This window comes from Bufo gargarizans, chromosome 3 (assembly GCF_014858855.1).
Source record: "Bufo gargarizans isolate SCDJY-AF-19 chromosome 3, ASM1485885v1, whole genome shotgun sequence".
In the NCBI taxonomy this organism is placed as follows: domain Eukaryota; kingdom Metazoa; phylum Chordata; class Amphibia; order Anura; family Bufonidae; genus Bufo; species Bufo gargarizans.
The window spans coordinates 570,322,830-570,337,281 of NC_058082.1; the positions used below are offsets into that span (position 1 = coordinate 570,322,830).

Below are 14,452 nucleotides of genomic sequence, written 5' to 3' on the forward strand. Positions count from 1 at the left end.
CAAATTCCCTGTAGAAAATCTGGGGGACTGTCTGTATGAACACTGTAATTGAGACCAAATTGGTTGTTTTTGGAGGGATGCCAGTATGCATTTTCATTTTCTAAGCTACCTTGCTACTAGTATCAGCCTTGATATAAGAAACTGGCCGATATGTATTAGAAAGAATAGAAAAATACTATGTAATACTATTTTGTCTTCTACATTACCAGAAAATGTATCTCAGTGTTTTTATTCCCAAATTCTTGAGGATTATACATGAACAACACAGGAAAACCTATGCTACAGAAAGACAATTTGAAATATTGCTTATATAAGAACACCCGCTTCCTTCTCTAAGTCCGGCAATCTGTGCTAAGACTGTTCAATCCCCAGGTCTTATGCCTTGAAGGCAGTTTCGTAGATCCTTCCTTATCTCTATATAAAGGTTAATCTTGCAGTCTGAATCTATTTTCATCCACAGATAGCAGGTGCAATGGAGGAAGCAGTAGGTTTGAACCTGGAAGGCGTAAAGAAGAAAATTTGTCATGGGGGTACTGGAGACATGCCCAAATTTATCACTGGATCGAAGGTTTGTCTTGCGTCTGTCTAAGTTTGCCAAGTACAAAGGGCACTGTTAATCTGATAAGGTTACTATTGTGTATACTGTGGGCAGAGAAGAGATTACAATAGAATGCAATACACTTTCTGTGTCTGCTCCCTATGAATTTGTCCCTGCACAATTATTGATAAAACAGATGATGTAGATAGATAGATAGATAGATAGATAGATAGGGTTCTGTACAATTTCCAAGTTGGATGAAGCAGTAATAGGGCACTCATACTCCACTCTGGGACTCTATAGTTACCTATGTGTGTCACCAAACACAGATATGTTTCAGATAACATAGAAATATTGAAGAGATAGATGGATATATATCAAAAGAGTGAATAGATACATGGTCAGAATAACATGCTTCAATTATAATGGGTGCACACCTCCCTAACCCTAACCCAACCTCTGCAATATGAGTGCAATATGTTTTAAACGCTCCAAGTTAAAATAATTCTGAATATATATACATATGTGTGTATCTATAAATATATGATTATTATTAAACCTTCATTTTTTATTCTTGCTGTGTATAATGTCTATATTACAGAATTTCAGGATGTATGCTTGTAAGATAAATATACAATAGAGTCACAGCAATACATCATTGACAATGCTTGATCTTTTGCTGCTTACGTTGTGTGACCTGGGATTTCAGTGGCATTATCACTTAGAAATGTAAGATTACCCCACAGCAGATGGTGACACATTTAATAGCAACTGTAATTAATACCTTTTATACGTTTTAGGAAAATTCTACCAATGTAAAGATTTTAGCAGAACAGTGCAGAATGAAAGGATCTTAGCGCAGAAAAGGCTGTGCTGACAACATCATCAAATATGCTTATGCAGAGCCATGAGTCTGAGAACCTACCGACTGATTGGAAAGAAAGTCAGAAAGTACTTAGGGGGTCGCTTAATAACCCCCATCGCTGGTGGAGGATCCTCCGAAGTTATGAAGAGGCGCAGGCCTCTACATAAAATCGGCGTATCAAGCGCCAGTTCTAAATGTACGCCAGCTTCCAGTTTCCATTTAATGGCCATGAGAAACTAATGCAAAATGGCCATTAATAATGGACAGACAGTCAGAAAATAGATACACAAATGGTTGAAAATGGCCCTGAAAAACCGACAGTGAGTCTGTGTGCATGTAGCCTTAAGGGGGTTGGCCACTTTCTGGTTACTGTGTTTGTGAGATGATTATATGGTACTTACTATTATAGCCTTTGTTAAAATTCTACTCCATTTTCTATATTTCATAAGCTATGCCCCCTTGTTGGTCAAGTCTTATGTGCAGTCCATACAGAGGTCCTGTCCATAAAATTGCCGCTGTTGGAGGGTCATATGACCAGGCAAATAGCCTCCATGTGATGTCCCCTCTGTTCAAATACACTGCACCTATCACCTGTACTTGTTCTGTTGGGAGTTCAGTGCAGGTATAGCATATTTGAATGGAAGAGGTTGAATGATGTATCTGGTCACATGACCCTCCATCAGCGGCCATCTTATGGACAGAACCTCAATGTATAGAGAACAGAAGATTTGACTAACAAGGGGGCATGTTTTATATCAACAAAGGATATATTCATAAGTGCCATATAGTCATCCTACATGCATAGTCACAAATAGCCAAGTGAGCCAAGGGTTAAGCTGGCCATTCACTTATTTGTGTATCAACTGACCCAGTCGATTTCAGCAGTTTCAGGATTTCAATTCCCAATCCTTTTGTTAGTTGGCAGATATGCCAGCGCCAGAGAAATCTGACAGTGGCTTTCTCCCATTCACCACATATGGATGCTCGACCTGAGAATGCATATGTATGGGGGGTCTGGAAGGATAGTTGTCAGACAAAAGAGTGTTCAGCCAAGAGCTATCTCATGTGTATGGTCAGTTTTAGGAAAAAGGGCTTCACAATTTACTAAGTATATATATTTTTTTGCCTTTCACTTAGGTGTGTAGTTAAAGGGGATGCCCAAGTTAACAAAAACAGCTTCCCGAGGGGAATACAGAGATCTCATAGGGCCCCATAGCAAAAATTAGTATGGGCCCCCTGCTCCACCAATTTCCCAGTGTGTGCGCATCAAACACTCCCAGGCAATTAAGAATGCAAAGCACAATGCACCAGATTTCCAACACATTAACATTTTTTTTTATTAAGCAGAAAATGTTTTAATAAAAAAAAAATTAAAATTTTTTTTTACCCTTGAACTCATCCACGCCCTCGGCACTTTGATTAACTTTAGGATAAGTCAGGGTCAGGTGTGATCACCTTTTACCTAGTCCTGGCAATCAAAGTGCAGAGGGTGTGGCAATTGCAGAGAGAGCAGAGGTTCTTGAAGTAACGGCAATGCCCCCGTTGCTCCTAGAGGCTCATATATTGCATATATTAAAACATCTTTTTTATCAGCAATGCAGGCAGTTATGAACATGGGACCAGCACAGATGTCTTCGGCTGCCAAGCACACATGCAGCAAGTCAGCCAGTTTCATAGGTACAAATCTGAGAAGAAGGCAATTTGGGCTAACCCAGGAGCCAAGAACCAAACATACATAGGATTATAATCATCCTTTTGATCTACTAAAATGCATGAGCCTATGCTTTGTAGGAAGGTGCAAGGGTCCGTCATTGTCGGAAGGTATGTGTCACCGAGATTCGGTGAGGTAAGAGCTGGTAATTTCATGTGTCAGCGGCAGCTAGTGCTGGCTGACATGGTTTTGCTATTTAGTATGGCTGTAAAGCCGATCCGGGCCGGCTATTACTGGGAGCAGCCAAAGTGCAGGGTCGGTAGCTGCTCCCCATGTTCCTGGCCGGGTCCTGGTTTGGGCCAGTGATAGGCAAACTGCGGCTATCCAGCTATTGCAAAACTATAACTCCCACCATGCCCTGCTGTAGGCTGAAATCTGTAGGCAGTCTTTGCATGCTGGGAGTTGTAGTTCTGCAACAGCTGGAGAGCTGCAGTTTGCCTATCACTGGTTTGGGCTATAAAACACAGGTAGCACTGTCAGGTGGTAAAAAATTTACTCCTTTCTGATAGTGAAGCTCTGTCAGTCTCTGTGTTGGGACCTGGAAGTTTGGGCCTGGGTAAAGGCCTGCTACCTTGTTGGTGTGAGAGCTGGCGGTTTCTGCTATGTCCAAGGACTTCATCATTGCTGCATGGTGTGAACAAACACCAGACTCAGGGTGACTTTTGTCTTCGAAACTGACTTTTTGTTTTGCTTATCCTTATGTGTGAATAAACACTGAACTGTTTAAGTTGCCTCTATACTGTGTCCGCAAGCCTGTCTACCAGAGCAAATCCCCACAATTGGTGTCGGATGCGGGCAAACGCAGTTAGGTAGGCCTAAAGGCCAAAAAGTGTTTGTTTTCCCTGGCACAAGTGCATGTCCTACATTAAGCCGGCAAGGTTATGACCCGTGTCCCCTGACAAAATGGAGGCGGTCGTGGAGGCAAACTTGCAGCAGCAGGAGTCTAACAAGTAGCAGCAGGAAACTAACCAGCTGCTATTGCAACATGGGATGGGATTGCAAGCGGCAGGAGCATCCCTGAACGTCCACGATGCCTGGAAAGCTGTCCATGCTGCAATCCCTAAGATGACCCCCTCGGATGACATCGAGACCTATCTGGTGGTGTTTGAAAAAGTGGCCGTGAGGAAAAAGTTACCCTGAGACCAGTGGGCTGAGGTCGTCGCTCCGTTCCTGGCATCTGGACCCCAACAAGTTTTTTTCAATCTCCCCGATGATCAAGCGTCCGAATACCTGACCATAAAAGGCGAGATCCTGGCGAGACTGGGGGTGAATGTGTTGGTCTGGGCCCACCGAGTGCATCAGTGGGAATTTTACCTGGCTGAACCCACCAGACTGCAGTATTATGAGCTGTTACACCGTTTGCAAAAATGACTGCAACCTGACGTACTGACCCCCACTGCTATGCTGGACTGTCTCTTGGTGGATGTGTTCTGGAGGGTTTTGCCGTATCCCCTCCAGCACTGGATCGGCCAGGTGTCTCCGGGTAATGCCTTAGAGATGGTCGACCTGGTGGAGCGCTACAAGGCCACAAGAAATCTACAGGGGGGTTCTTTTGGGAAGGGGCCAGTCAAACCCCGGAAATCTCCACCCCAGACCCAGCGGCCGGTGCCAGCTACACCCACCCGGGATGTACCCCCTGCAGCCCCGGTGGTTTGCTGGCGATGTCAGGAGCCTGGACACATAAGGGCCGACTGTCCCCATCGGAGTGAACCCATGGACACCAATTATCGCTACCACCACTCATTATATGCCAGGAAGTTGTGTGCCACAGGAACCTCTGAGACTATAGACAATAGCCACCTGTGCCAGGTGGAGGTGGGGGACACTCCGGCGGTGGCTCTGCTGGATTCAGGGAGCCTGGTGTCCCTGGTAAGAGCTGCCCTGGTACGGCCCGCCGAGTATACTGGCGGAAAGGTCGGCGTAGTGTGTATTCATGGAGAATTAAAGGACTATCCCACCGCCCTGGTCTATCTATCAATGGTGGCCAGCAGGTGGACTCATGAGGTGGCTGTCACCACAAAATTACAGTATGAACTCTTAATTGGGAGAGACTTCCCCGGTTTCTATGGCCAGATACGAAAGTTACCGATACCCGGGAGACAGACGTAACCCTAGCACAGTGGCCCGGCCCAGAGGGAGACCAGAACCAGGGGAACCTGAGTCCGAAGGGCCAGAGGTAGGGTTGACCGCTACTTCGGGGGAAGAGGGGGGAGACAACCCCACTAAGTGTGATGTTGGGAGACGTGGAGGACTTGCTGCCGGGTCCAGAGTTATCTCTCCGGAGATAATTTTGGTACAGCACCAGGACCCGACTCTATCCTGAGCCTGGGAGAATGTGGTAGTAGTTGAGGGTGAGCCACAACAACCGGGGGCCGAGTCTATGTTCCCCCATTTTGTGGTTCAACAGGAGATGCTGTACCGGGTAAATCAACTGCGGGGTGAGCATATTGAGCAGCTCATGGTGCCCAAGGTGTATCGCAAGCTCGTGTTGGAGTTAGCCCACCAACATGTTCTTGGGGGACACCTGGGCCAGCAGAAAATGCAGGAGCGGATTCTACAGCAGTTCTACTGGCCCAGTGTGTTCAGAGAGGTGGAAGAGTATTGCAAGTTTTGCCCAACCTTCTAGATAACCAGCCTCCAGCCACATTTCCATAGTCCTCTGGTCCCTCTCCCGATTATTGAGGTGTCATTCGAGCGGATCGCTATGGATCTCATAGGCCCAGTACCGAAGTCCGCTAGAGGGCACCAACACATCTTGGTCATCCTCGACTACGCCACTCAGTACGCGGAGGCGGTGCCACTACGTCATACATAAGCCAAACTCATAGCTAAGGAGTTAATAGAGATGTTTTCTCGAGTGGGTCTGCCTAAGGAGGTTCTGACTGACCAAGGGACCCCGTTTATGTCCAAGGTCATGAGGGAACTCTGTAAGTTGCTCCACATAAAACAGGTTCGGACGTCCGTGTATCATCCGCAAACGAATGGCCTGGTAGAAAGGTTTAATCAAACATTAAAAAATATGTCAAAAAGAGCGATGTCTAAGGATGGGAGGGACTGGGACCTTCTTCTGCTCTATCTCATGTTCGCAGTGCGAGAAGTGCCCCAGGCCTCTACTGGATTCTTGCCCTTTGAACTGCTATATGGCAGACACCATCGCGGTCTGTTGGAAGTCGCCAAAGAGGCGTGGGAACACCAATCCACACCGCACAAAAGTGTTCAAATGAGTACGTCACCCAGATGCCAGGACAGATGGAAACAGTGTTACCTCTGGTTAGGGAGCATATGGAGGCAGCACAGCAAGCCCAGAGTAGGGTCTATAATCGGCAGGCTCAGGTCTGGAACTTTAAATCGGGTGATCGGGTGTTGGTTCTGGTACCAACTGTACACAGTAAGTTCCTAGCTAGGTGGCAGGGGCCCTACGAGGTACTTGAAAAAATTGGAGAGGTAGATTACAAGGTACACCAGCCAGGGAGGCAAAAGCTGGAGCAGGTGTACCATGTGAATCTGCTCAAACCATGGAAAGATAGGGAAACCTGTACGGAAGACAGCTCACGACCAGGGTTCTTAGGGGAAGCGGTTTCTGCCCCTCTGTCTGTAGCAAGGGAAGCGGCTGCCACAGTGAAAATTGCTGACAGCCTCTCCTCTAAACAGGCTCAGGAAGGCAGGGAGTTTATTAGTCGGAACACAGATGTGTTCTCGGACCTCCCTGGACACACGTCCATAAGTCGGCATGATATTATCACTGAGCCTCAGGCAAAAGTCTGGTTAAAACCGTACCGGGTACCCGAGGCTCGGCAACAAGCCATCGCGGACGAAGTGCAGCTAATGCTCCAGCTAGGTGTCATCGCGGAGTTCTATAAGTAAATGGGCCAGTCCGATAGTCTTAATACCCAAGCCGGGTGGGACATTGCGGTTCTGAAACGACTTACTCAAACTGAATGAGGTGTCCAAGTTTGACGCATATCCCATGCCCCAAGTAGATGAGCTTATGGAGAAGTTAGGCCGAACCCAGTATTTTTGTGTGTTGGACCTTACCAAAGGGTACTGGCAGGTACCCTTGATGGAGGCTGCCAAGGAAAAAACGGCTTTCATCACACCAGAGGGGTACCGACAGTTTAAGGACAAAGGATACTCGTTTGATGACAGCTAAGGGCTGTTTCACACGAGCGGATGCCGTGCGTGGCATCCGCTCCGTGAAAGAGTGCCAAGACCTGATGCAGTCTGCATCGGGTCTTGGCACTCTTTCACGGAGCGGATGCCACGCACGGCATCAGCTTGTGTGAAACAGCCCTAAGTCTGCATCTTAGACACAGAGAAGGACTGGTTCAACAGAGGTGTAAAAGAAGCTATTTAGCTTAAGTTGGAGAAAGTAAGCTTGAATAGAGGTGGCGGGTTATGACATCTATTGTCTGCCACTTACAATGTGGGTCTAACACCTCTCCCATGGCAGTTTTACCACACTTAATAGCTTCAGTCATGCAAATGCAATCAATACCTTACCTCCATGACTGGATCACGAGTCACCAGTATTTAATTCGGGAGAATTCTAATATCAGCCATTCTAAATAAGAAAGCCAGTCAATGAATAGCGAAACACACACAAGTCCAGCTGCTCTGAATTATTACTACTAAATGACAATAATCTCTAGAGCCAACCCGAACCAAATTACTTCCTCAATTGTGGACCTCCAAGGAAATATTTTCTCTCTACCCCACAAAATGAAGACTCTCTGCTGAATTCTTTAAAAGGAACCTGTCACCTGTAGCATGGTGCAGTGACATACCCGCTGATTCCAGTGGTCTGTCATGTCTGGACTGCAGTCAGTACTTTTAGAGTATTGGCATGCCCAAACCTTGCAGTGCATGCCAGCGATGCGAGGGAGATGAGTCCGATGACATTCACTGTCCCTGCGTATAGGAAAGAAACCTGTCCGTCATCGATCTGAGGCAGGGGGGGGGCAGGGACAGCATATCCCTCACAGTGCTGACGTGTGCTTATGTATTGTGGCATGTCAGTACTCTAAAAGTACTGACTGCCAGCCCAGAAGTGACAGAGTACTGAAATCAGTAGCTCTGTCACTACACCATGCTGTCCTCAGGTCCCCATTTAATCTTATTTACTCTATAATGGAAAGCACCAACAGAAAAACAAAAACTGGGGACTGGCGTGTCCATCTTTCACCCCAACAGGTGACAGGTTCTCTTTAAGTCAGTTTATGGTACCTTGCTACCTTGTTTTTATCAAAAGAGATTGAAGTGGCTACAGGTGTAATTTTTATGAAGGATCATACAAGAGATATCTGGCCCATCAAAATCAGTTACAGAGTTTTAGTATTTGCCTATAATGACTTCTTTGAGCTAAAAATCACAAATGTACGGTGTACTCAACCTAATATAAAGGGGTATTCCAGTTAGAAAAAGTTATCTCCTATCTACAAGATAGGGGATAATTGTTGGATCTTGGGTTCTGACCACTGGAACCCCCACTAATCCTGAAAAAAGGGGTCTTGTAACCCCATCTGAATGTTGTGGCAGGTTGGACATGCACGCAGCTGCCCCCTCCAGTCCTATGCTCCAGCAGTCCCATAAAGAATCAATGGAACGGTAGCAAGCATGCTTGACCAGCCACTCCATTAAGATGAGGGAATGGGACCCTCCATTCTTGGGATCAGTGGGGATCTCTGTGTTTGGACCCCCACCAATCTAACAGCTGGATTTCCACCAATCTAACAGTTAATTTATCCTAACCAGAATACCCTTTTAATCCAATGCAAGGAAAGCTCCCTTCAATTCTTAATAAAAGTAGCCTCCAGTGTGGGCTTTAGGTTTTCCGTACTCTGTAGCTTCTGGGGGTCCCTGACCCTTATATTGTTTATATACCATATGTTGCCTAAATCCACAAGATGGCAATTAGCATGGCATAAGACAGAAAGCATTTGTTTGGACACAAAAAAAGTATTGGTGAGCGTTATGTGCCTCCTCCAAAGACTCTGGTCTATCAGCCATCGATTTGAGATCATGACAGACTGGTTCAATTTCTACCTGGCAAGGCCATTTTACTTCAGAAATAAATGCCCTAAAATCCTGCTAAATAATAGATATTTTATACCAGGGTTCCTTAACTCCAGTCCTCAGGGCTCACCTGCCGGTCATGTTTTCAGGATTTCCTTAGTATTGAGCAGGTGATATAATTAGTGTCAGTGCATCAGGATTTACCACAGGTATTTATTCTGTGGGATATTCTCAAATCATGACACGTAGGTGGGCCCTGAGGACTGGAGTTGGGGAACACTGTTTTATGCAATATTGTCACGAGGTGGTGCAGCAGCTGAGGAGAACTCAGAAGAACTGTTTCAGGAGTCTTTGAACTCAGCTACGTTAGACAAGAAGGGGATTGCACCCAGATTGTGCTCTGGTTGGTCTGCTCATGTGGCTTGCTTGGGCCTGGTTTTGTTGAAAACTGGATTATATGCCTGGGTTAATATATTTTGCTGCTCATTCCTCTGTTACAGCCTCCAGACAGCTTACATCTGGCAGCTGGCTAAATGTTCCAAATGCAACTTTAGGGGACATTTAGGTTTGAAGTGGGTTGAATTGTAGATTTGGACATAGTGTCTATTTGGGAAATATAAAAAACAAGCTTGCACCCTTATTAGAAATATAAATGACAAGCACGCAGCCTTATTAGAAAAGCCGCAGGGACAGAGCCTGTGATAAAAATACCAAAAGTTGGAGTAAAGGAGAAATACATATAATTGTCATTCAGGTGGCGACAGAATTGTTTTATACAAACACCCTCCGAGGAATCATGCTCCAATATGTTTTTCTTGATCTAAATAACTTCTAGAAGAACCAAGTCAGCATATTTCCTCAGTTAATTAGGCTACTACTGAATTGAAATAAGTCCCCTGCTCCCTTCCATTTTTAATTGTATTTCATTGCCAATGTTATATGGGCCCTGGGTGGCACCATTTTGCTACATGGTGTAATTAATCATGCTGGGTTTATGAAAATGTATCTGGTGCTAACATTTTTAAATGGGAATTTAGCCAGATTTATATTCCCTACCATTGCAGATCACTATTTAATTTGCTACCCAATGTTCTTAAATTTCATGAAAAAAAAACCTTCAGTTTGGAGCACGACCATGTCATGATTAGGGGTCATTCCTGTTGGACCTGAAACGTGTAGACGTTGTGTTCACACTGGATTTTTACTGGCATTAAGTAGTAAAAGCTGTTGTGATATTTTTGGAAGCTGGACCTGTTTTTCCTTTTTCTGCATTTGGACTTTTGCGGTGTTCCCAGCACCGCCATTGCTTCTTAAATTTCATGGTTTTCCCAAAAATTGTGTACACCTACAACAACGTATGTAACAAAAAGTGGAAGGTTCGTCCAAATACAAATCGTATTTAACCCTATTCCTTGAACAGTAAAGCTTCCATATCTTACGGATAGCAGATGACCATTTTCTGAATGACCTGTTGTTCACAGTTGATTTTTGAAGGCTTATATCTTGAATGTCAAAAGCCACATGTAAAAATGGAAAATTTCTGATTAATGTATGCATTGATCTCTGGCCGGGTCTGAGCTTTTATTGATTAATTTAGATCTGTCTTTTAATGATAATGACTTTACCACAAGTATCTGCCTTCATTTCGTATTTGTTATGCTTGCTTGGTCATATCCCAACAAGGCACCGAAGGTCACCAGTAAATGGTCTAAATTGACCATTTTGTCCATCTAAAACATTTAGTGTATGGGCCACTTTACTTGAAGCTGGGATCACATGCCAACAATATACAGTGAGGGTACAGAAGTATTTGAACACCCTGCGATTTTGCAAGTTCTCCCACTTAGAAATCATGGAGGGGTCTGAAATTCACATTGTAGGTGCATTCCCACTCTGAGAGACAGAATGTGAAAAAAAAATCTGGAAATCACAATATATGATTTTTAAAGAATTTATTTGTCTTGCACTGCTGAACATAGGTATTTGAACACCTGAGATACAGCAAGAATTCTGGCTCCAAAATACCTGTTACTGTGCCTTTAAAAAGTCCACCTCTACTCCACTCATTAATCTAACTTAGTAGCACCTGTCTGAGCTCTTTAAAGACACCTGTCCACCCCACAGTCAGTCAAACGCCAACTACTACCATGGGCAAGACCAAAGAGCTGTCAAAAGACACCAGTGACAAAATTGTGGACCTCCACAAGGCTGAAAAGGGCTACAGGGCAATTGCCAAGCAGCTTGGTGAAAATAGATCAACTGTTGGAGCAATTGTTAGAAAATGGAAGAGGCTAAAGACGACTGTCAGTCTCCCTCCGACTGGGGCTCCATGCAAGATCTTACCTCGTGGGGTATTACTGATGATAAGAAAGGTGAGGAATCAGCCCAGAACTACATGGTAGGAGCTGGTCAATCACATAAAGAGAGCTGGGACCACAGTTTCAAAGGTCACTGTCGGTAGAACACTACGCCGTCATGGTTTCAAATCATGCATTGCACAGAAGATTCCCCTGCTCAAGTCATCACATGTCTAGGCCCTTCTGAAGTTTGCCAATGACCATCTGGATCCACCAGAGGAGGCATAGGAGAAAGTAATGTGGTCAGAAGAGACCAAAGTAGAACTTTTTGGTCTAAACTTCACTCGTCATGTTTGGAGGAAAAATAAGGATGAGTTGCATTCCAAGAACACCATCCCTACTGTGAAGCATGGGGGTGGTAACATCATGCTTTGGGGGTGCTTTTCTGCGAAGGGGACAGGACGACTGCACTGTATTAAGGAGAGGATGAATGGGACCATATATTGTGATATATTGAGCAACAACCTGCTTCCCTCAGTCAGAGCACTGAAGATGGGTCATGGCTGGGTCTTCCAACATGACAATGACCCAAAGCACACAGCCAGGATAACCAAGGAGTGGCTCCATAAGAAGCATATCAAGGTTCTGCCTAGCCAGTCTCCAGACCTAAATCCAATAGAACATCTTTGGAGGGAGCTGAAACTCCATGTTGCTCAGCGACAGACCCGAAACCTGACAGATCTAGAGGAGATATGTGTGGAGGAGTGGGCCAAAATCCAGGAAAAGTTTGACCTCTGTAATTGCAAACAAAGGCTTCTGTACCAAATATTAACACTGATTTTCTCAAATTCTTATGTTCAGCAGTGCAAGACAAATACATTCTTTAAAAATCATACAATGTGATTTCCTTATTTTTTTATTCTGTCTCTCAGAGTGGGAATGCACCTACAATGTGAATTTCAGACCCCTCCATGATTTCTAAGTGGGATAACTTGCAAAATCGCAGGGTGTTCAAATACTTATGTTCCTCACTGTATCTTTAAAAGGGTTTTTCTGAGTCTTTTATACTAATGACCTATCCTCTGGATAGCAATAAATAATAGGCATGCAGCAGAACATCCAGCCAATAGACCCACATCTGGCATGCTTGAAAAAAGGCTGAGATGTAAAGATTTCTAATGTTGCACTTTATATACTTGTTGGACTGAGACAATCAAGACAGCGCTAAAGGAGATACTGATGACATTGTATTTTTTTAAGAAAATCGTCAGGATTGGTCATCAGTATCTGATCGGTGGAGATGCAACACTCGGGACCCCTGCCGATCAGCTGTTTGAGAAGGCACCGTTGCTCACAGTGCTGCCGTTGCCTTCTCTTAGCTCACCAAGCACATTGCCATACAATGTATAGCGGCTGTGCTTGGTATCAAAGCTCAGCTCCATTTAATGCAATGGGGCTGAGCTGCACCTAGGCCACGTGATTGATGAAGGTGACGTCACACGGCCTTGGCTAAGCTGCAAGAAGGCCGCAGCGCTACTGCGAGTGCCGCTGCCTTCTCAAACAGCTGATTGGGGGGGAGTTCCAACTTCCAGGTGTCGGACTCATACTGATTCAGATACTGATGACTTATCCAGAAGATAGACCATCAGTATAACAGTCTTAGAAAACCCCTTTACATAACATCCACTTCATGCTTAATTTCCCCTTTGCTTGGCAATAAAATCATTTCTGTCACATTCCTTTGCAAAACATAGCAGTTTTTTTTTCTTCTCGGGACTCTTCTAATAAAAATGGATCACCCAAAGCAGACCCAGCACATTTAATGTTCCTCAATGATCTCTGTAGAGAAAGTCAGAATTCAAAATCTTTTCAGGCATTTCGATTCTGATCACTATCAAATTCCAGTGAGGTGGCCAGATAACTCTTCCCATAGTTAAAAAAAAAAAGCTGTCAAAAACGGCAAAGTGGTCCGTTTTTAAGGAACATTTTTTTCCACTGATGCCCTTATTGAGAAACAGCCATTAAAACGGGCCCCTTCAGTTGTATGGGCTGTGTTGGTCAGTGATAATGGACATATTGGGATGTGTCCTATTTATGGCTGTTATTTACAGGCTGTCAAAAATTGACGGAGTGAATAACCCCATAGACTAGCATTGTTTTTAAAACGATCATGTGACAGCCATTAAAAAAAAAGTCCGTCACACAGCCGCTTTCGCAGTCATGTGAATGTAGCCCTAGGATATGACTGAGAGTATGGATTAAGTGAGAATGTGTTTATCTGCAATACTGATAGCAGTAAATGTGATTTTTACTCATTAATTGTCTCCATAATTCATATAGATTTATCCTTGTGATAATTACTTTGTCTTTTAAAAAATATTTTTTTTTGTAAATTAAAGGGCAAAGGTTTGAAGAATTTTAAGATCACTTATGTACAGGCATTGGCCATAAATTTATATGGCATTGAGGAGAAACCTTGATGAATTTACTAATAACTTTCAAGACCCTCTAAAATAATGGTCTAAAATTATCACACAAGAACATCTGAAATAATCAGTGAGAATGTTCCGTACAGAGCAGAGATAAGAAATATAAAATGATTTCCCCTAGTTGAAGAATAATAGCTCTTTTGCAGTACAGTATATACAAGATACTGAGATAAACTTCTGGAATTGTGTAATTGCACAGATGCCACATGCACTTATGAGCTCAGTAAATCACTGCAGGATCTACTATCATGCAAAAACTGTAATGGCCCACCATCCTATCATAATACTTAGCATAGTCTGTTTTTGCATAGTGTAAAAAACAAAAAACTGCATTGATTTTATGTGTACAATATCTTTTTTTTATTATTACAGTATACATTTCAGACTATCAACCGCATGTATTCCACAACATGTGCAGGTGGCCTTATAGTGAATGGGGCTGGGGGGTGTCAGCTAGCATCCGGCAGTGCTGAATCCACACATCTCCAACAGGCTGTTCCCTGCTGGAACAGCCTGCCGGAGATACCTAACGCTAGTGTG

General features: G+C 44.1%; 1 protein-coding gene across 2 annotated transcripts in view; it reads left to right on the top strand.

The window, feature by feature from the left end:
• Positions 1-472: 472 nt before the first annotated feature.
• LOC122932884 (aryl-hydrocarbon-interacting protein-like 1) overlaps positions 473-14,452 on the top strand; it is a 107,301-nt gene continuing 93,321 nt past the window's right edge. The window contains exon 1 of one of the 2 annotated variants that reach the window (XM_044287542.1): positions 473-568. In XM_044287542.1, coding sequence (XP_044143477.1) covers positions 473-568 — 96 coding nt within the window. The remainder of the gene's footprint in view (positions 569-14,452) is intronic. The other variant, XM_044287543.1, reaches the window with a different exon arrangement.